General features: G+C 45.9%; 1 protein-coding gene and 1 long non-coding RNA gene across 2 annotated transcripts in view; one reads left to right on the top strand and one right to left on the bottom strand.

Annotated features, from left to right (window-relative positions):
- Window positions 1–20,198, bottom strand: part of npas2 (neuronal PAS domain protein 2) — a 104,110-nt gene that overhangs the window by 32,531 nt on the left and 51,381 nt on the right. Inside the window, exons 10-16 of the mRNA XM_070882060.1 lie at window positions 19,089–19,236; window positions 14,206–14,290; window positions 9,832–9,973; window positions 6,160–6,266; window positions 4,311–4,394; window positions 3,437–3,442; window positions 555–713 (exon numbers count right to left, since the gene is read on the bottom strand). Coding sequence (XP_070738161.1) covers window positions 555–713; window positions 3,437–3,442; window positions 4,311–4,394; window positions 6,160–6,266; window positions 9,832–9,973; window positions 14,206–14,290; window positions 19,089–19,236 — 731 coding nt within the window. The remainder of the gene's footprint in view (window positions 1–554; window positions 714–3,436; window positions 3,443–4,310; window positions 4,395–6,159; window positions 6,267–9,831; window positions 9,974–14,205; window positions 14,291–19,088; window positions 19,237–20,198) is intronic.
- Window positions 1–20,198, top strand: part of LOC139265147 (uncharacterized) — a 75,802-nt gene that overhangs the window by 18,749 nt on the left and 36,855 nt on the right. The window lies entirely within an intron of this gene.

Here is a 20,198-nt window from a genome sequence, read left to right as displayed (position 1 = left end):
AGATGACAAGTCTTTCCACATCATCTCATGCACCTGTTCGTGCCCACTTCAAGGCATTGGCAAAGAGCTGGCAGAAGTTCAGATACCGGGTCTTGCTGGAATGAAATGCTGTGCACTATTGGCAAAATGCTTTTCATTAAACGTACCGTCAATAATAAAAAATAGACTGCGAAGCTTAAAAAAAATCAGTCTGAAGCAGGACTATATTTTAAAAACTGTAGAAGGCTCGACTGATGTAAGGCTTGACAATATCGATCTGAGCAAAGGCCAACCTGAAGGGTGTGTAGAAGCGTTGCTCTCCTTAACGGATGAGTTTTGTTAACTTCTTAGGTACATGAAGGACCTTGGGTTGGAGAAATATCTCATCTCGGTGGTATAGAGGAGAAGGAAATATTGGCACAGGGGTTTATCCTACTCTGCAGAAGAGTGCCTTGTGTTCGACTAACAGTACTGCAGAATTTAGAGTCGTCAGGGACCAGTTAGAAGATCCAAACCCTCTTCAAGGAGACATCAGGCAAATTGGCAATGGAACATAATGTCCATCAGAATCATACCTGGAGATTGGAATCGTGCACGAGCTGGAGTTGTTCCTTAATATGATGAAGCTCCTCCTGTTGTGTCTTTATGTTTGCCTGCAGGATCCGGGTCCTCTCCTCCAACTGTTCCTTCAGCTGGTGCATTACACCCAGCTGTGCAGGACACGGGTACATGGGCTGCAGCAGAAACACAAGCATCAGCGGAACAAATATCCGAAAGAAACTCATGTTGTCAATCACAAACCAGCGAATGCTCGAATAGAATTGTTGTGCTCTCTATTTAAATCACTTTCCTTCAAGTGCAAAGAAAAGCTGGATAATAGAACTGGCCAATAGCAGCCAGTAGGACTGAGAACATGGAGAGTCAGATTCAACCAATCACCGAGCACCAGTCAACACCAATCGTGCAGAAAGCACAGGGTTAGATAGAGTCTGGGGAATGAATTCACGGAGGGTCTTTAATAAAGCTAAGTATTTAAGCGTTATAGAAATATTGAGATCTTGAAATTATACTGTGGTATAACAGTATATGAAATGTTTAGGGAGATATTAAACGAAGACAAATTCTTTCAACTGGTGGTTAGGGAGGACCAGGGGTCACGTTTACAAGGTGCATAAGGCCTGAACTAGGTCGGAGGTTTTTCTCCCAGAGAATTGTGGACCTGTGGAATAGGTTGCCTGATCATGTGAACAAACACTGAATTCTTTCGAAAGAGAGCTGGACCTGTTTCTGCCTGGGGCGGAGATCACCTCCTACTAGAGGTAGGTATCCTGTAATATAAGTCTCGGCTAGTTGCAATCACCTAGAGAGGTGGGCACCGAAGGGACTGGAGTGCATCATAACTCCCAGCAACCAAATTTTAATTTGATTACATAATATTAAAAGTTGAATTTGTTAATTTGTCGGTTTTAGGGGGCACTTGATTTATAGTTTCAACCAAAATAATTGTAGAGCTATTGCTTTATGAAAGGCATAGCCAGTCATGTGATGTTCACAAGACTCAATAAAGCCCCAGTCAGTTGAGTCTAGGTCATCCACAATGAGGTGTGCAGTTGTGAGCCTAGTGGATGAACTGGCAATGTGTAGTGCGATTGTTAAACCTTCATTAATAAACCAACTAGTTCTTTTTTTTTTAAAAAAGAGGTCAGCGAGGAATTTTCCATTTTCGCCCCCATAACTGGCCTGGATTTTGAATCTCTCTTCTCACCTCTCCCGGGAGATCACATGGTGGGTAGGGAGTATCTGTATCATGATGCATGGGACGTCGCAGCTGTATGGGACATGCTAAATGAACCAGTTGGTCTTTTCCTATCTGGCATTTTCATCTGATCATATATTTGTAAAGTGTTTAGTTATATTGAGAGAAAAAGGAAAAGGAGGGATGGAGTGGGGTCACTGAAAGTGGGATGGGATGAGACCAGGACAACTAATGCTACACAGGCTGCCGAAGCACTCAATGAGTTTTCTATCTCCGTTTTTACCAAGGATGAGACAGGTAACTTATTTGATCTGGAAAGGGAACCAGAGGGTGTTGCAGACACAAATTGTAACACTATTCACATTGTGCCAAATAGCTGCGTAAATCCATGGTAAATAAATCTCAGGAGCCAGATAAGATGCATCTGAGAATCCTGAAGAAACAAAGTGAGGAAATTGCAGCAACTCTGGCACAAGTCTTCCGGAAATCACTGGAGAGATGCCTGGGGACTGGAGACACGCAGATGGTACTTCTATTTTTCAAAAAAGGTGGCAAAAGTAACCCATAAAACTACAGACTAGTGAGTTTGACATTCATTGTGGGTAAAGTTGTGGCAACTCTTATTAATGGTAAGATCATGGAGCATTTGGAGGATTGAGGAAAGGGAACTATTGGGTAGAAGTTATGCTGCAGCTATGCAAAGCCCTGGTTAGACCACACCTGGAGCACTGTGAGCAGTTCTGGGCACCACACCTTCGGGAGGATATATTGGCCTCGGAGGGAGTGCAGCGTAGGTTTACCAGAATGATACCCGCACTCCAAGGGTTAAATAACGAGGAGAGATTACACAAAATAGTGATGTATTCCTTAGAATTTAGAAAGGTGTAAGGGATGATCTGATCGAAGTTTTCGATATTAAGAGGAACAGATAGGATAGACAGAGAGAAACTATTTCCGCTGGTTGGGGAGTCTAGGACGAGGGGGCATAGTTTAAAAATTAGAGCCAGACCTTTCAGGAGTGAAATTCGGAAACACTTTTACACACAAAGGGCGGTAGAAGTTTGGAACTCTCTTCCGCAAACAGCAATTGATGCTAGATCAATTGTTAATTTTAAATCTGAGATTGATAGCTTTTTGTTAACCAAAGGTATTAATGAATGTGGGCCAAAGGCGGGGTATCTGAAGTTAGGTCGCAGATCAGCCCTGATCTCATTGAATGGCAGAACAGGCTCGAATGGCCGACTCCTGTTCCTATGTTCCTATGCAATGTCAGCAAGCATTATGCCAGGAAACTGAAGTTGTGTGGTCAGGAATTGGGTCTTCAGGCTTTTGAGAGAGCACAGGAGGGGGGGACTCAGGGAAGAGATAAGCCTGATGTAGGCTGAGGGGAGATGCTGCAGAGCAATAGATCAGAGCAGGGGAGGAAGCTGAGACAGCTGAACAGATCATCTCCATCTTAGAGGCAGAAGAAATCCATGAGCTCCTAATATTTGGTGTTCGAGGTGAAGATTGGGTCAGCAGAGGAAAAGGGTTGGAGGGGGGTAGCTTCTCCTTGAGAAGGGGAGTCTGGGATGGTCCTCAAAATCCAGGAAAATCCCTGAGGATTGGACCGCAGAGATGGAAAGGTGTTATCGCTTGAGGTGCTCCGACCAGATCTGGCAGTTCAGGTCCAGGCCCTTTATGCAGCAACTGCACTGAAACCTGTAGCTCTCAGGCCTGAGGGTGCAGAGGCACAGACAGCAGCAGCTGTGGAACAGGTCTACGGGGGAAGCCATGTTGTGGACGGACAGACGGCGAGAGAAAGAAAGACTTGCATTTATATAGCGCCTTTCATGTCACCCCGAAGTGCTTTACAGCCAGTGAAGTGCTTTTGAAGTGCAGTCACTATTGTAATGTAGGAATTGCAAGGTCCGACAAACAGCAATGTGAAAAATGTCCAGATAATGGCCTAGAAATTGCGGGTGGATGCCTCCGACCTGAAAAATTTCTACAAGAGCCTTTACTTCCGGATGCGTGCGATCTGTCGAGAGGATTCTTGACAGATCACAAGTTCTGGATTTCACCCAGAACTTGCCCATAGGGGCCGCAAATTCAGGGCCAGTCTGTTTTAGTGATGTCGGTTGCGGGATAAATATTGGCCAGGGCACCGGGGAGAAATCCCCTGCTCTTCAAAATAGTGCCATGGGATCTTTTACATCCACCCGGGAGGGCAGACAGGGGGGGTCTCGGTTTAACCTCTCATTTGAAAGATGGCACCTACGATGGTGCGGCACTCCCTCAGCATTTCACTGGAGTGTCAGCCTAGATTTTTGTGGAGTGGGAGCTTGAACCCACGACCTTCTGACTCGAGAGGGCCACCCACTGAGCCACAGCTGACACAGAGGGAAGTTGGGAGTTAGAGTGAGTGCTGGTGAGGTGGGAAGCAGTAGGTTAAGGCTGAAGGGATACAGGCAAAGTTTATCGCGCGCACGAGAACATTTGTTTCCTGAATCATACAGTTGCATCTAGCTGCTAAGTGACTCATAGATTTATAATTGTGAATGACAGCACGGCAAATGCAGCCAATATGTACCACAGGAGGCTGTTGAGTGGAGATCGCGGCTGGAGGCATTGGCTGCAGTTGGTGTGCATCAGATGATGGCTGTACTGTCATCAAGACCTGTGAAATAAAACAGCAGAGTCTATAATCAAACTGTACTTTACTAAGCAAAACTAGCCTGAATGCAAAAACGTGTCCTTCATCACCAATAGTTTACCCATTTCTGTGCATCTGATGCTGTAAGCAAACCATTCAACCCAATCGGGTACGGTAGCATACTAGTTATGTTACTGAACTGGTAATCCAGAGGCCATGGACTAATGATCCAGAGACAGGAGTTCAAATCACACCACGCCAGCTGGAGAATTTAAATTCAGTTAATTAAATAAATCGGCCGTCCTCACCCAGTCTGGTCTATAATGTGACTCCAGGCTCACAGCAATGTGGTTGATTCTTAACTGGCCTCTGAAATGGCCCAGCAAGCCACTCAATTGTACCAAACCGCTACAAAGAACAACGGTTCAAGAAGGCGGGAAATTAGGGACGGGCAATAAATGCTGGCCTTGCCAGCGATGCCCACATCCAACTAATAAATAAAAAAACTCTTAAAAAAAATAATTGCATAGAATTTACAGCGCAGAAACAGGCCATTTGGCCCAACTGGTAAATTATGGTGTTTATGCTTCACATGAGTCTCTGCCCATCCCTCTTCATCTAACCCTATCAGCTTAATCTATTCCTTTCTCCCTCATGTGACTAGGCCAGGCCCTCAAATCTACCACCAAGCTCATGGTCTACAGGGCTGTAGTAATACCCGCCCTCCTGTATGGATCTTAGGCATGGACGATGTTTAGAAGGCACCTCAAGTCTCTGGAGATATATCATTAATGATGTCTCCGCAAGATCCTGCAAATCCCCTGGGAGTACAGGCACACCAACATCAGTGTCCTCGTCCAGACTAACATCCCCAGTATTGAAGCACTGACCACACACGATCAGCTTCGCTGGGCAGGCCACATAGTACACATGCCAGATACGAGACTCCCTAAGTAAATGCTTTATGGGGAGCTCCTTCATGGTAAATGAGCCAAAGGTGGGCAACGGAAACTTTACAAGGACACCCTCAAAGCCTCCCTGGTAAAGTGTGACATCACCACTGACACCTGGGAGACCCTGGCCGAAGACCGCCCGAGGTGGAGAAAGTGCATCCGGGAAGGCATTGAGCTCTTTGAGTCTCAACGCAAAGAGCGTGAAGAGGCCAAGCGCAGGCAGCAGAAGGAACGTGCGGCAAACCAGCCCCACTGACCCCTTCCCCCGACGAATGTCTGTCCCACCTGTAACAGGGTCTGTGGCTCTCGTATCGGACTGTTCAGCCATCAAAGAACTCACTTTGGGAGTGGAAGCAAATCTTCCTCGATTCCGAGGGACTGCCTATGATGATGATGATGATGATGGATGTACTTATGTAGCTTCCCCTTAAATGCATCTATGCTGTTTGCCTCAACCGTTCCATGTGGTAGCGAGTTCTACATTCTCACCACTCTCTGGGTAAAGTTTTCCGACATGACCACAGTGACTACATTTCAAAAAGTACCTCATTGGCTGCAAAGCACTTTGGGACGTCCAGAGGTTGTGAAAGGCGTATACAAATCTTTTCTTTTCTTTTCTTTTCTTTTAAAGCAGTTTCTCCCGAATGGAACGGTAAACTCCCAGAGAGGAGGATGAAAAGTCTTGGAGGAACATGCTACTGACCAGCTTCGCTTTTGGTGGTTGAAAGATTTGAAGCTCTCCTGCTTTGTTTTGCGATCCGCGGATAGCGGAGTACCTGAGCCAGGCTTTCGGCCCTGCTTATCGCGCTGAATACGATGAAGTTGCAGAAACTCACCTGAGTGCTAACTTGCTGCAGTCTCTGTTCTGACTTCTCCTGCAAGCTCGTGTTCACTGAGTGTCTGGAAGGCGTGCTTGCCTCCGTACGTACTTTGGATTGTGTTGCTGGAATTATCAAGCATTCATTGACTCAAATACACCCTGACTTTCTCTAGTGCTTAAAATATGCACTAAAGGAAACTGATGCGAAAATTCGGATATATTTTAAATAATAAAATCCAGGAACGCCCCCCACCCCCCGCACCTCCATCCCCAAAATTGCATATATACAGACAATTTTAATGGGAATACTGTTCAACATTGAAAATTAAATAAAGCATTTGCTTTAAAGGACATTATGTATGGCTGTCAAAATTAGTCTATGTGGGAGCAGGGCTGATACATTTTAGTGGAATTTGAACAGTGTCCGCATTTTATATTACGTTGAGCAGTGAGAAATATACATTTAATTCTTACTCAGGAATGAGCTAGTTACAGAGCCTTATCATTCATTATGACATAATTTTCCCTGGACAACTGCTCCATTCTAATGAATAATAAATAATTTCTAATAAATAATGAATATTTATTACACCAGTTGATGTGGTGTATTTGAACTTTCAGAAGGCTTTCGACAAGGTCCCACACAAGAGATTAATGTGCAAAGTTAAAGCACATGAGATTGGGGGTAGTGTGCTGACGTGGATTGAGAACTGGTTGGCAGACAGGAAGCAAAGAATAGGAGTAAATGGGTACTTTTCAGAATGGCAGGCAGTGACTAGTGGGATACCGCAAGGTTCTGTGCTGGGGCCCCAGCTGTTTACATTGTACATTAATGATTTAGACGAGGGGATTAAATGTAGTATCTCTAAATTTGCGGATGACACTAAGATAGGTGGCAGTGTGAGCTGCGAGGAGGATGCTATGAGGCTGCAGAGTGACTTGGATAGGTTAGGTGAGTGGGCAAATGCATGGCAGATGAAGTATAATGTGGATAAATGTGAGGTTATCCACTTTGGTGGTAAAAACAGAGAGACAGACTATTATCTGAATGGTGACAGATTAGGAAAAGGGGAGGTGCAACGAGACTTGGGTGTCATGGTACATCAGTCATTGAAGGTTGGCATGCAGGTACAGCAGGCGGTTAAGAAAGCAAATGGCATGTTGGCCTTCATAGCGAGGGGATTTGAGTACAGGGGCAGGGAGGTGTTGCTACAGTTGTACAGGGCCTTGGTGAGGCCACACCTGGAGTATTGTGTACAGTTTTGGTCTCCTAACTTAAGGAAGGACATTCTTGCTATTGAGGGAGTGCAGCGAAGGTTCATCAGACTGATTCCCGGGATGGCGGGACTGACATATCAAGAAAGACTGGATCAACTGGGCTTGTATTCACTGGAGTTCAGAAGAATGAGAGGGGATCTCATAGAAACGTTTAAAATTCTGACGGGTTTAGACAGGTTAGATGCAGGAAGAATGTTCCCAATGTTGGGGAAGTCAAGAACCAGGGGTCACAGTCTAAGGATAAGGGGTAAGCCATTTAGGACCGAGATGAGGAGAAACTTCTTCACCCAGAGAGTGGTGAATCTGTGGAATTCTCTACCACAGAAAGTTGTTGAGGCCAATTCACTAAATATATTCAAAAAGGAGTTAGATGTCGTCCTTATTACTAGGGGGATCAAGGGGTATGGCGAGAAAGCAGGAATGGGGTACTGAAGTTGCATGTTCAGCCATGAACTCATTGAATGGCGGTGCAGGCTCTATGTTTCTATGTTTCAACATATGCAACCAAATTTAAAAAAAATCTACACTGTGCTGTAGGTCTGAAATACATTCCAATCCAAACATTACTTCATGTGTGTTATTATAAATCCCCAACTGAACTTCAATACCTTGTGCAGTATTTTGATTTCGCAAGTACTTACTTGAGTTATAAAACAATCATCATCTAATCGTTTGTTTTAGGACACAGTACACGAGTGGTTTGAGACCTGACGTGTGGTGAGTGTAGCATAATTGGAAGGACCAGGTGAGTTTGGACCTGTGGTTCCCAAAGCTCTCCACCATTGGGGGTTTCCTCCCCTCATGTCTGGGTCTGTTGTGGACTAAGTCAGAGAGACTGATCGCTATGGTTAGGCAACAACTCCACTATCATTGAAACATGCAACTACCAGGATGGCAGAAGGTGAACTAGATGGACCCTCGTCTTATTTCATCTAGCAATTCCTATGTTCCCATGGGCTAGAATTTCCATTGCTTCACTGCCCGGTTTCTCGGCGGTATTGGCCGTTTTGGGCAAGAACTGGGTCGGGGAAAAATTTCCCAGCTGAGTTCCGCCAGCGGTTTTGAAGTTCCACTGGGGAGCGGACCACCGGCGGGCACCGTCCACAAATCACCATGGCCTGATTTTTGGCTCAGCAGTGACCCGTAGGTAAGTTTTAAAAAAAAACACCCAGGAGAACCAGCGAAGCTCGGCGGTAGGTGAGTAGCCCTGCAAGAAACGGTAAGTAAATGGGACAGAAATTCCGATGTCCCGGACCCGTACGAAGTTTCTACAAGCAACAGCCCAATGGACATGCGCTGAAAACCAGCTTTTCCGATCTGTCAAGCTGGCATATCTTGCCCGGCAAACGTCTTCAAAAATCTTACGCCTGAAAAAGCGGGCACATAGCCTACTTTTACAGGCGCAAGTGTTTTAAAACATACAAAAAGAATTGTAAAATAAAATTAAAAACACATAGTTTATTGTTAAAAACCCTCCCCACTACGATAAGTTTAGCTTTGACCATAATTAAAAAAACTCTCAAAAATCAGGAAAATATTTTATTTTTATAAGACATAATAACTTTAATTTCAATTAATTTTAAATATGTGTGGTCTGTTTTTTATTTTTTATTATTTTGTGTGATTGCTTTTGTTCTCATTATTAGCACTGAGAACTCGTAGATACGCGAGTCTCAGTGCTATTAATATGGACCTGTGAAATACTGTACCTGATTGGCAGAGCAGTCACACATGGCTGCATCTTCTACGTGGGAACCCTCCGGACGGGAACGCGCTTCGCAGCGCGGGAGGAGAAGGCCTCCCCATCGGAAATCAGGTGTCTCCTAGACCACCAGGTAAATTCGTAAAAAATATCCAGCGAGGAGGCAATTGCCCGCGGGATGACCCCCAGAGGAATTTCTGGGCAATTGTTTTTTTTTACTAATTATGTTTAAATTCACTTGTAATGATTTAAGTGAAAAGGGACCTGCGAATGTTTTAATGTTTTTTTTATTTTGTCTTTTGAAAAAATATCTTTTGTGTTTTTCTCCCCCTAGGCCCAAACCCGTGGCTTCGGTGTAAATCTTTAGTAAATTTATTAATTATTGGCCATTTTCTTTAAGAACCGCTCAATCGGCCCAAGATTCCATTTTTTCACCGAGGATCGGGGTGCAACGCCCATTATTTTCGCTGGGTAGATTTTTTTCTTTTTTTGGGGGGGGGGGGCGGGGGGGAATTTTTCACCGCCGATAACTTGGGGAATCTTAGTGGTATTTTGGACGGCAATCGGGCGCTGGTGGGTTGTTTGGAAACTCTAGCCCTATATTTCTTCTCTATATTACACTCCACCGTTGGATCATAATGGAAAACAAGTGAGCAATAATGTTCTGGTGTGAAGGTTGCACAGCATCACACTTTACTTTCCACTTACATGGAGTGTCTGACAGGGCAGTGTGAGAAGATTTGTGCGAAGTTGGAGATGACACTGAACATGGTTGACTGCTGCTGAGCCTCTCTATGGGAATGTCCTGGGCACTTTCACATTGCCTGCTATCCATGTTGCAGTTTTGAGTCTATAATGTGGGAGGAAAAGGAACATTTAAACAATAAATAGCGATGATGTACACATCACTGAGAAGGTTACAACAATGACTCCTAGTTATATAGCACCTTTAATGTAGAAATCCATTGCGAGATGCTTCACAGAGATAGAACATTAAGGTTCACCAGACTGATCCCTGGGATGGGGGGATTGTCCTATGAGGAGAGATTGAGTAGATTAGGCCTATATTCCCTAGAGTTTAGAAGAATGAGAGGTGATCTCATTGAAACATACAAAATTCTTACAGGGCTTGACAGGGTAGATGCGGGGAGGATGGGGAATCTAGAACCATGGGTCTCAGTCTCAGAATAAGGGGTCGGCCATTTAGGACTGAGATGAGGAGAAATTTTCTTCACTCAGAGGGTGGTGAATCTTTGGAATTCTCTGCCCCAGAGAGCTGCAGAGGCTCAGTCGTTGAGTATATTCAAGACAGAAATCGATAGATTTTTGGATGTTAAGGGATATTGGGATAGTGCAGGCAAGTGGAGTTAAGGTAGAAGATCAGCCATGATCTCATTGAATGACGGAGCAGACTCGAGGGGCCGAATGGCCTACTCCTGCTCCTATTTCTGAAAACTAGATAAAAATGACTGCTGAGCCACAAGAGGCGATATTACGAGGGGCGACGGAAAGCTTGGTAGGTTTGAAGGAAGGTCTTAAAGGATGATAGGTAAGTGGATAGGTGGCGAGGTTTAGCGAGGGAATTCCGTAGCGTTGGGGCTAGACGGCTGAGGGCATGGTTGTCAGTGGTGGGACGGTGGAAAGATTGGTGCACAAGAATCCAAGGTGGGAGGAACAGAGAGTTTGGGCGAGGGGTATAGGGCTGGAGAAGGTTACAGAAATTGGGAGAGGCAAGGTCATGAAGAGATTTAAACACAAAGATGAGAAGTTTGAATTAGAGGCTTTGGGGGATCAGGAACCAATGTAGGTTAGCATGGACAAGAGTGAGTGGGACTTGGGATAGGATATGGGCAACAGAGTTTGGTTGAGCTGAAGATTATGGAGCACAGAGGATGGGAGAGCATTGGGATAATTAAGCATGGAGGTGACAGTGATGCGGATGAGGGTTTCAGCAGTGAATGGACTGAGGCAAGCAAGCAGTAGAAGTAAGTGGTTTTGTGATGGAGAGTATATGGGGGTCAGAGATGTACCTTAGCGTTAAACAGGATGCTGAGTCAGTGGTCCGGGAGGGAAATGGATTCAGTGGTGAAGGCATGGAGTTTGTGGCAAGATTAACAGAGTTGGTTTAGATATGGGGCAAACCTGATGGTTCATTGTTAGAGAGATGAACAGCCATCTGATTTTGTATGAAAACTGTGGCAATCGGAAAAATCAAGAACATTTTGACGTAGGTCGACATTTTAATAGAATGTAAAAATTGTCACATACTCTTTTATTTAAAAAAAAACTAGCGCTTAGTTAAAACTACTGATCAGCTACGATGCAAGGTAGTCTGCATCTGTCCTGGGTACAAGGGATAGAGAGTGGCACCGTAAAAACAGGCAATTGAACTTCCAGGCCACTTGTTCATACAAATCTGAGCATTCACGATTAAACAGCAAATCCACAACACAAAGCACAGAGTGAGCCAACGGCCCATTAAAAAGCATACTTAGAATTTGCAGATAATCAAGCCCGACATTCAGATTTCAGTAACCTGTCCCTTCAAATGCTGACATTGTTTTACACATGTAGCTTTCTGTGCCATATTGTGAAATAGTGGGAAGCAAAGTGCCGATGACAAGGTTTTTTGGCTCAGAGACATTATCAAAGAAGCCCCCACTAGTTCTCGATGAGTCGTGGAATCATTGAATCAAACAGCACAGGGAGGAGGCCATTCGGCCCATCGTGCCTGTGCCGGTTCTTTGAAAGAGCTATCCAATTAGTCCACTCCCCTGCTCTTTCTCCGTTTGCCTTTTCAGTATATATCCACTTCTAATTTGAAACTTATTATTGAATCTGCTTCCACCAATCTTTCATGCAGCGCGTTCCAGATCACAACAACTCGCTGCGTTAAAAAAAATCTCTCCTCATCTCCCCCCTGGATTTTTGTACCAATTATCTTAAATCTGTGTCCTCTGGTTACCGACCTTCCTGCCAGTGGAAACAATTTCTCCTTAGTTACTCTCTCTATATAGTCAACTATATATTTATTTTGTTTATGACATCGATGTACTACAGGGCATAAAGAAGTGTGAACTTTGAACATGAAGGCGATTTGATCAATCACTTTAGGAAGGATAGTCTTAGAAAGGCCTTAGAAAGGGTGCAGAAAAGATTTATGAAAATGATTGCAGGGATGAGGGACTTCAGTTACATGGATAAACTGGAGAAGCTGGGGTTGTTCTCCTTAGAGCAGAAAAGGTTGAGAGGAAATTTGATCGAGGTGTTCAAAATCATGAGGGGTCGGGACAGAGAAGATAGGGAAAACTATTTCCATTGGCAGAAGGGTCGAGAAGCAGAGGGCACAGACTTAAGGTGATTGGCAGAAGAACCAAAGGCGACATGAGGAAAAACTTTTTTATGCAGCGAGTGGTTAGGATCTGGAATGCACGGCCTGAAAGGGTGGTGGAGGCAGACTCAATCACTGCTTTCAAAAGAAAATTGGATAAATACCTGAAAGAAAAAAATGTGCAAGGTTACGGGGAAAGGGCATGGGAGTGGGACTAGCTGAGGTGCTCTTGCAGAGAGTCGGCATGGGCTCGACGGGTCGAACGGATTCCTTCTGTGCAGTAACCACTCTATGGGCCCAAGTTTCCACACGGGCCTAGAACGGCGCAGTCCCGACCTGGACGCCCGTTTTTCGCGCCACAAAGTGCGCATAAAAAAATCCTCCGTATTCTCCACCTACCTGCAGGTCCTCTGGCCCTCGGCGCAGCACAGCACGAGCTGTGGGGGGGCGGAGCCAGGTCCCTGCGCTGAAAACAGTGCCGGGACCTCTGCACATGCGCGCTACAGTGGGCACGCAAGTGCAGTAGCTCCAGGCGCCCGAAGCACGCAGCCCCTAGCCCTGGCCGAATGGCCTCACTGGGGCTGCGTGAATAAGGCTCCTCCCACGGCCAGCTCCTGCTCCCCCCCACGACCAGACCCGACACCCGCTCCCCCCCCCCCACTGCCTCCGGACCGGACCAGACACCTGCTCCTCCCCCCCGACTGGACCCGACCCGACCCCGCCTCCCCCCCGACTGGACCCGACCCGACCCGACCCCCCCCCCCCCCCCCGGTTGGACCCGACCGGGCCCGACCCCGCCCCCCCGCTCCCGCTCCCCTCCGACTGGACCCGACCCGCGCTCCTGCTTCCGCTCCCCCGCCCCCCCCCGACTGGACCCGACCCGACCCCCGCTCCCGGACTGGATCCGACCTGACCTCCCCCTCTCTCCCTTCCCCCCCCCTCTCTCCCCCTCTCTCCCCCTCCCTCTCTCTCCCTCCCTCCCCCCTCCCTCTCTCTCCCTCCCTCCCCCCCTCCCTCTCTCTCCCTCCCTCCCCCCTCCCTCTCTCTCCCTCCCTCCCCCTCCCCCCCACCCCTCCCTCTCTCTCCCTCTCTCTCTCTCTCTCCCTCCCCCCGACCCGAACCGAACCGAACCGAACCCAACCTCCCCGACCCGACCCGACCCAACGCCACCTACCTGTAAATCTGGTGCTGGGGACGGGCCCTGCCCGAAGTCTCGGGCCGGCCCGTTCAGCCTTCGGTCCCGAAAGGCCTGCCTGAAGCACTTTCACAAAGGTAGGAAGATGGTTTATTTAATCTTTTCTTTGCTTCTAAATGTTTATTCAGGTTGGATTTATTTGTATAATATTTGTATAAGTATAAATAAGGATTTATTGTAGAATTTAATTACTTCACTTCCCCCCCCCTCCCCACCTCGTTCTGGACGCCTAATTTGTAACCTGCGCCTGATTTTTTTAATGTGTAGAACAGGTTTTTTCAGTTCTATAAAAATCTTCACTTGCTCCATTCTAAGTTAGTTTTCACTGTGGAAACTTTGAAATCAGGCGTCAGTGGCCGGACACGCCCCCTTTTGAAGAAAAAATTCTGTTCCAAAGTGGAACTGTTCTACCTGACTAGAACTGCAGAAAAAAAAATGTGGAGAATTACGATTTCTAAGATAGTCCGTTCTCCACCAGTTGCTCCTAAAAATCAGGCGCAAATCATGTGGAAACTTAGGCCCAATGATTCTATGATTCACATACTGTTAACGCTACCTTAAGTGCTGACGGAGCCAGGATTTCAGGGGCTGGTTCCTCGAGGCCCAGTTCCCGTCGTCTTTCTGCTCTGACTTCCGCATAGCTGCAAATCAGGGAATGAAGCCAAACAATTTTGCGTTCATTATTTATACCATCCAGAAAGTGTGACAATTCATGATTCAGCGACATTACAAACATCAGACTGTACAGAACGAGTATCAGGTGCAAAGACACAACTGGCCAAGTTAATAAGTCAATGTATTATACTTCAAAGTTCTCAAAGCACCAAGAAACTGCCATTACTGACAACTGAAATAACAATAGCCATGCCCACCTATGTAGACACACACAAAACTATTGCTGCCAAAGATGAACCTAATATCATTCTAGGGGCTAAATATTTCAAGCACCGAGACATTCAACTACTCGAACTTGTTCTTCTCAAAGGTTTTCAGTACACCACAGACTCTATGAACAGTTCCGGATCTTGCTTTGAGTCTCTTCATACACTTGTAGATAGATCTCTTCCTTTGACTTCAAGCCATTCAGATACACAACATCAACATTGCTGGCCTCCGTCTCTATCATGCGCTTTATGTACGTTGGCCACACAAAGCCACCAAACAAAGCAAGGTGGATTTGGAACTGTCTCATCCCTTGCAACCCTCCTTCTCTTGCTCTTCAAGGGGCAACACAGCAAACTGCAAGGTGTGAATATTCAAAGTTTTGTCCCGTAACGCTGCTGTGAAGCGACTTAGGGCGGTTTACTCCATTAAAGGCGCTACATAAATGCAGGTCACTGTAAAGATTGTCATACACTGTGCTGTACACCGGTGCCGAGCTTTTAATTTAGCTGGTGTGCCTCCTGTGGCAATGTTTACTGTGAGGATACGGTAGAGGTCTGTATCTGTTGTGAGTGTCTCAGTTTGCCGTCGGTCGATACCGGGTCTGCAGTAGGTTAGATGCATTAAGTATACTGTATGTTGTGGGCATGTTACTGGTGTATCTCTGTGGTGTTAGTCTGAGCTTACAGTAGAAGTCTGTGAGAGACAGTGAGGTAAGGGGGTAGCAGTAGGTGTTTTTGATTGGTTCCAAATGCGAGTTGGGAAAAGTGAGTGTGACAGTATGTTTTTTTTTATGCCTAAGGCAGGTGGAGGATGGACTCATTAAAAGCCAGTGCCTTGAAGACATCACAACTTTCCTGCGACTAGCACTGTTGAAAAGTGTGAGAGTTGCAGTGACTTAGTCTACAGCTAGAGGGTACTATAAGTTCAATTGAGTTCATACATAGTTGCCTGTTTGATTCAGTTTGCTCAGCAAAGGTTACTTGCTATTTCTACTGTATTTCTTGTTATCTTGTTAAAAAGCAGCAGTTACTGATTTTGAATCACAAACTATTTATATATAATTTTATCACGTGGAGGGAGTCACCGGTAGTGTTGATAGCAGGCTGACTGTTACCCACCCTGTTCCAAGATCTGTGCTCATAATTTGGGCTGATACTTTTGCTGCAATGTCAGAGGTGCCATCTTTTGAATGAGACATTAAATTGGCACCCTGTCTGCCTTCTCAGGTGGATGGAAAAGATCCCATGGCACTATTGGAAGAAAAGCAGGGGAATTCTCCCCGGTGGCACTCATCTCTCAACCAACGCCAGAAAAACAGTTTAATTGGTACTTCCTGTCATTTGCTGTTTGTGGAATCTTGCTATGTGTAAATTGGCTGCCATGCTTGGTGATGTAACAACAGCGCTTCAAATGTAATTCATTGGATGCAGCCACTTTGGGCTAGAAATTCGGTAGGTTAGCACCTCCCGTTAGCGCCTGGTAGGGGCGAACTTCAGGGTGGTTTAGCGCCGGCACTAACTCGTAGCGTTGGGGCCTCTAGCGCCTCACAGATCATGACGCCATAAAGTGCACAGCGCCCATTATCGCCCCGGATGTAAAATTGACTCGCGCCCCCTGCTGTATCGCCTCGCGCCGACAACGCCAGCAAGAGGAGACGCTGTAAACTCGGCTGGCCGCTTGGGGAGCGGTAATTAAAGGGAATGGTTTTCAGCCAGCGCAATCTTTATTATTTGCACCAGTCTGGTGCCTGCGCACAGTTACCGCTGATAGGGGAGACTAGAACTAGCGGGTATAAGCTTAGAATAAGGGGCTGCCCATTTAAAACTGAGATGAGGAGAAATTTCTTCTCTCAGAGGGTTGTGGATCTGTGGAATCCGCTGCCTCAGAAAGCTGTGGAAGCTGGGACATTGAATAAATTTAAGACAGAAATAGACAGTTTCTTAAACGATAAGGGGTTATGGGAAACGGGCAGGGAAATGGAGCTGGGTCCATGATCAGATCAGCCATGATCGTATTAAATGGTGGAGCAGGCTCGAGGGGCCGTATGGCCTTCTCCTGCTCCTATTTCTTATGTTCTTATGTCATGTTTCACTGGTGCAAGATGTCCCAGCCCCCCATTGTGTGAGAGTGTTTGGGACTGTAATGGAAGTCACGCAGGTCGCCTGGCAAAACAGAACTGCTGACAACTGGCTTGTGCAGCATCGGCCCCTCCCTTTAAGCGAGGGAAGCAGCCTCTATGATGAAAGAATGCCGTTACCAATCGGCTTGAAATTGTTTAGTGCTCTGCTGCTACCACCCCGCTCTCGGACTTTAGTGCCCCAAGAGAAGTGGTTAGTGCTTGAACTCCCCAGCTGCCGTGGTGGGATTTGAACTCATGTATACGGATCATTAGTCCAGGCCTCTCGAGTACTCGTCCAGCTATGCTACCGTACCCGATAGATGTAACTCCAGACCCACAGCGATGTGGTTGACTCTTAACTGCCCTCTGAAATGGCCCAGCAAGCCACTCAGTTTCACCAAACCGCTACCATGACTGTTGGAGTACCTTCCCCTGACGGACTGCAGCGGTTCAAGAAGGTGGCTCACCACCACCTTCTCAAGGGCATTTAGGGATGGGCAATAAATGTCGGCCTTGCCAGCGACATCCATGAATCAATAACATTTTAAAAATGATAGCATTGTCAAAATGTTTGGATCATTCTGCTCTGTGAAAGGTTTTTCCCTGCTCCATCTCATACATACAGTTGAGGCATATTGTTAACTCAACACTAGGTGGCCCTCTGATGAGCACATTTACTATTACACTTCTCTTTGCGATTCTTTGATGGGAATGTTCGAGAGGGTCTGCAAGTAAAAGTGGATAGTTACATACTAATTGGAGTGTTTCTTTGGACATGAGCTGCTGAAATCAGTGGCAAAAGAAAACGCTTTTAGTTTTTGAGCACACAACCTTTAATAAAAATTGAACTTTAAAAATTATGGCAGCCACTGTGATTGTACCTCTGTGAACCTGTGGAATTCTCTACCACAGAAAGTTGTTGAGGTCAGTTTGTTAGATATATTCAAAAGGGAGTTAGATGTGACCCTTACAGCGAAAGGGATCAAGGGGTATGGAGAGAAATGGGACACTGAAATTGCATGATCAGCCATGATCATATTGAATGGAGGTGCAGGCTCAAAGGGCCGAATGGCCTACTCCTGCACCTACTTTTTATGTTTCTATGTTTCTGTGTAGCACGGCCCACTCTTCGTACACCTGGCACTGCCGTAGGCCAAGGAGGTCATGGACAGTGCGCCTGAGTTTGTGACTCGCATTATCTGAGGCGAATGTTACCTGCTCTTAGCGTGGACTCGTAACTCTCCTCCCACAAGCTTTTCTTACTCAAACTGCACCTTGTTTCACATGCAAACTTGATGGTCTTTGTCCTCACAATTTACATTTGAAGATAATCTCAATCATCCTATAAATGTGCACACTGTTGATATTTTTTTTAATAAACATCAGTGGCATTTTGCTCAAAAACAATTTCACTTCAAGATGTCTGTTGTTCCACCAATTTTAAACCTTGCTCAGAGAGAGAAATATCTTTCGTTTGCGTTGCCAGGGTGTCTGCTGGAGTGGATAAAGGGGCAAATCCATGCTGGGAAGATTTCGCAGTTTCCATATCACTGGATGATATTGTCAAAGCTTGTTATTCTTCTCATTCTTGAGCAGGGGCATTAGAAAAGAAAGATTGGCCTGGAATTTGCGGTGCGGATTGACTGCGAATCCGCCTTTGAAACTGACCGCAACTTCGGGATTTGGCTCAGGCGCAGGCAGACATCCTGAAGATGCGGTCTGTCATTGACAGCTCCTCCACAGGTTGTGCTGTGCCCCCAACCCCAGATCAGTGAAATCTCTCGAATCAAGGAAACTGACAAAAATGTTGGCTCTTCTGCAATGCGTACGCTGTTAAATTCCCCACTAAAGGTTAAACCCAAAGAGATCGGGTGTAACTGGGGCTTCAACAGCGTATTGATTGTTAAACAAAGGCTATTGCCCTGAAAAACTCATTTAAATTTTGTGCAGTGTGAAATTTATCCATTTTAATAAACACTTAAAAATGCTAAGAAGCTTTTAAAAAATGATCTTTTCTAAAAAACTTTCTTCATCTTTATTTCAGGTTTGCCTTTTCCCCATGTGGGAGCCTCAATGTTTGTTTTGCTCTCTATTACTATATTTTTTTAAAGTTGGAATTGTAAGAGCTTACCCACTTCCTGGTTTGCTGTCTGTGAAAACCCTACGTTTTGATTGGCTGCTCAGGCAGCTTGTTGATGTCACAGCAGTTCGCACTAGGGGATCCCCACTATACTCCGTTGATGTGAATTACACGTCAGAAAACCCAAAGTTCTCGATGCAGAAATTGCAGGAGTTTTGTGCGGCGCATACTTCGGAGCCGGTGCTGAACGCTGTCGTTTCACCGCTGACCGTAAATGTCAGACCGTTCTATACACAGTGCGATTTACAGACACAGTTAACTTGCGGTGCACCACTAAACACCACAGCAAACATACCTCACTACAGTGTGCGTGCAGACGATAAACTCGGGCTTGGAATTCCACTGGTGGTAGGTGATGTAGTAATTGGTCTGGAGCCAAATCCATTGCTGTCCCTTGGTCAAGAAACGATAATAACAAGACTTTCCCTTTCCAAATTGCATCACTGCACAGAAGGAGAACAGGTGTAAGTGGCAAGCCATTTATAGATCTATTTCAATTTGCAATTTTAGATTTTAAAAACATACATTTCTTCAGGGGCGATCTCATTGAAACAGACAAAATTCTTACAGGGCTTGAGAGGGTAGCTGCAGGGAGGACGTTGCCTCTGGCTGGGGAGTCTAGAACCCGAGGTCACCGTCTCAGAATAAGGAGTCAGCCATTTAGGACTGAGATGAGGAGAAATTTCTTCACTCAGAGGGTGGTGAATCTTTGGAATGCTGTACCCGGAGGCTGTGGAGGCTTAGTCTTTGAATATATTCAAGACAGAGATCGATAGATTTTTGGATATTAAGGGAATCAAGGCATATGGGGATAGTGCAGGAAAGTGGAGTTGAGGTAGAAGATCAGCCATGATCTTATAGAATGGTGGAGCAGGCTTGAGGGGCTGAATGGCCTATGCCTGCTGTATTTCTTATGTTCTTATGTTTCATTTTGTGGACGCCGATGTCCTTGTTTTAAGTTATTTCTACTTCTATGTTTACGTCGAGTTACGTCACAGAAACAACGAGCAATTATGTGGCAGATACAAGAGAAATGCAGGGAACAGCATCAACCCTTGCACATGGCCTTCTTTGACCGCACAAAAGCCTTCGAGCACTGGAAACAATGAGGGATTATGGAGTGTCCTCCTCAGATTCGGCTGCCCTCAAGTTTATTACCATCCTCCGCCTGCTCCACGGTGAGATGCAAGCCATGATCCTGACCAACGGATCCACCATAAACCCATTCCACGTTCGGTCCGAGGTCAAGCAAGGCTATGTCATCGCACCAATGCCCTTCTCGATCTGCCTTGCTGCAATGCTCTATCTCACCCTCAACAAGCTCCCCGCTGGAGTGGAGCTAAGTTACAGAACAAATGGAAATCTGTTCAACCTCCGCCACCTCCAGGCCAGATTCAAGGTGATC

The sequence above is a fragment of the Pristiophorus japonicus genome, chromosome 6 (genome assembly GCF_044704955.1).
Source record: "Pristiophorus japonicus isolate sPriJap1 chromosome 6, sPriJap1.hap1, whole genome shotgun sequence".
In the NCBI taxonomy this organism is placed as follows: Eukaryota; Metazoa; Chordata; class Chondrichthyes; family Pristiophoridae; genus Pristiophorus; species Pristiophorus japonicus.
The sequence above is the reverse complement of the archived record's forward strand: the minus strand, read 5'-3'. Positions and strand labels throughout refer to the sequence as shown.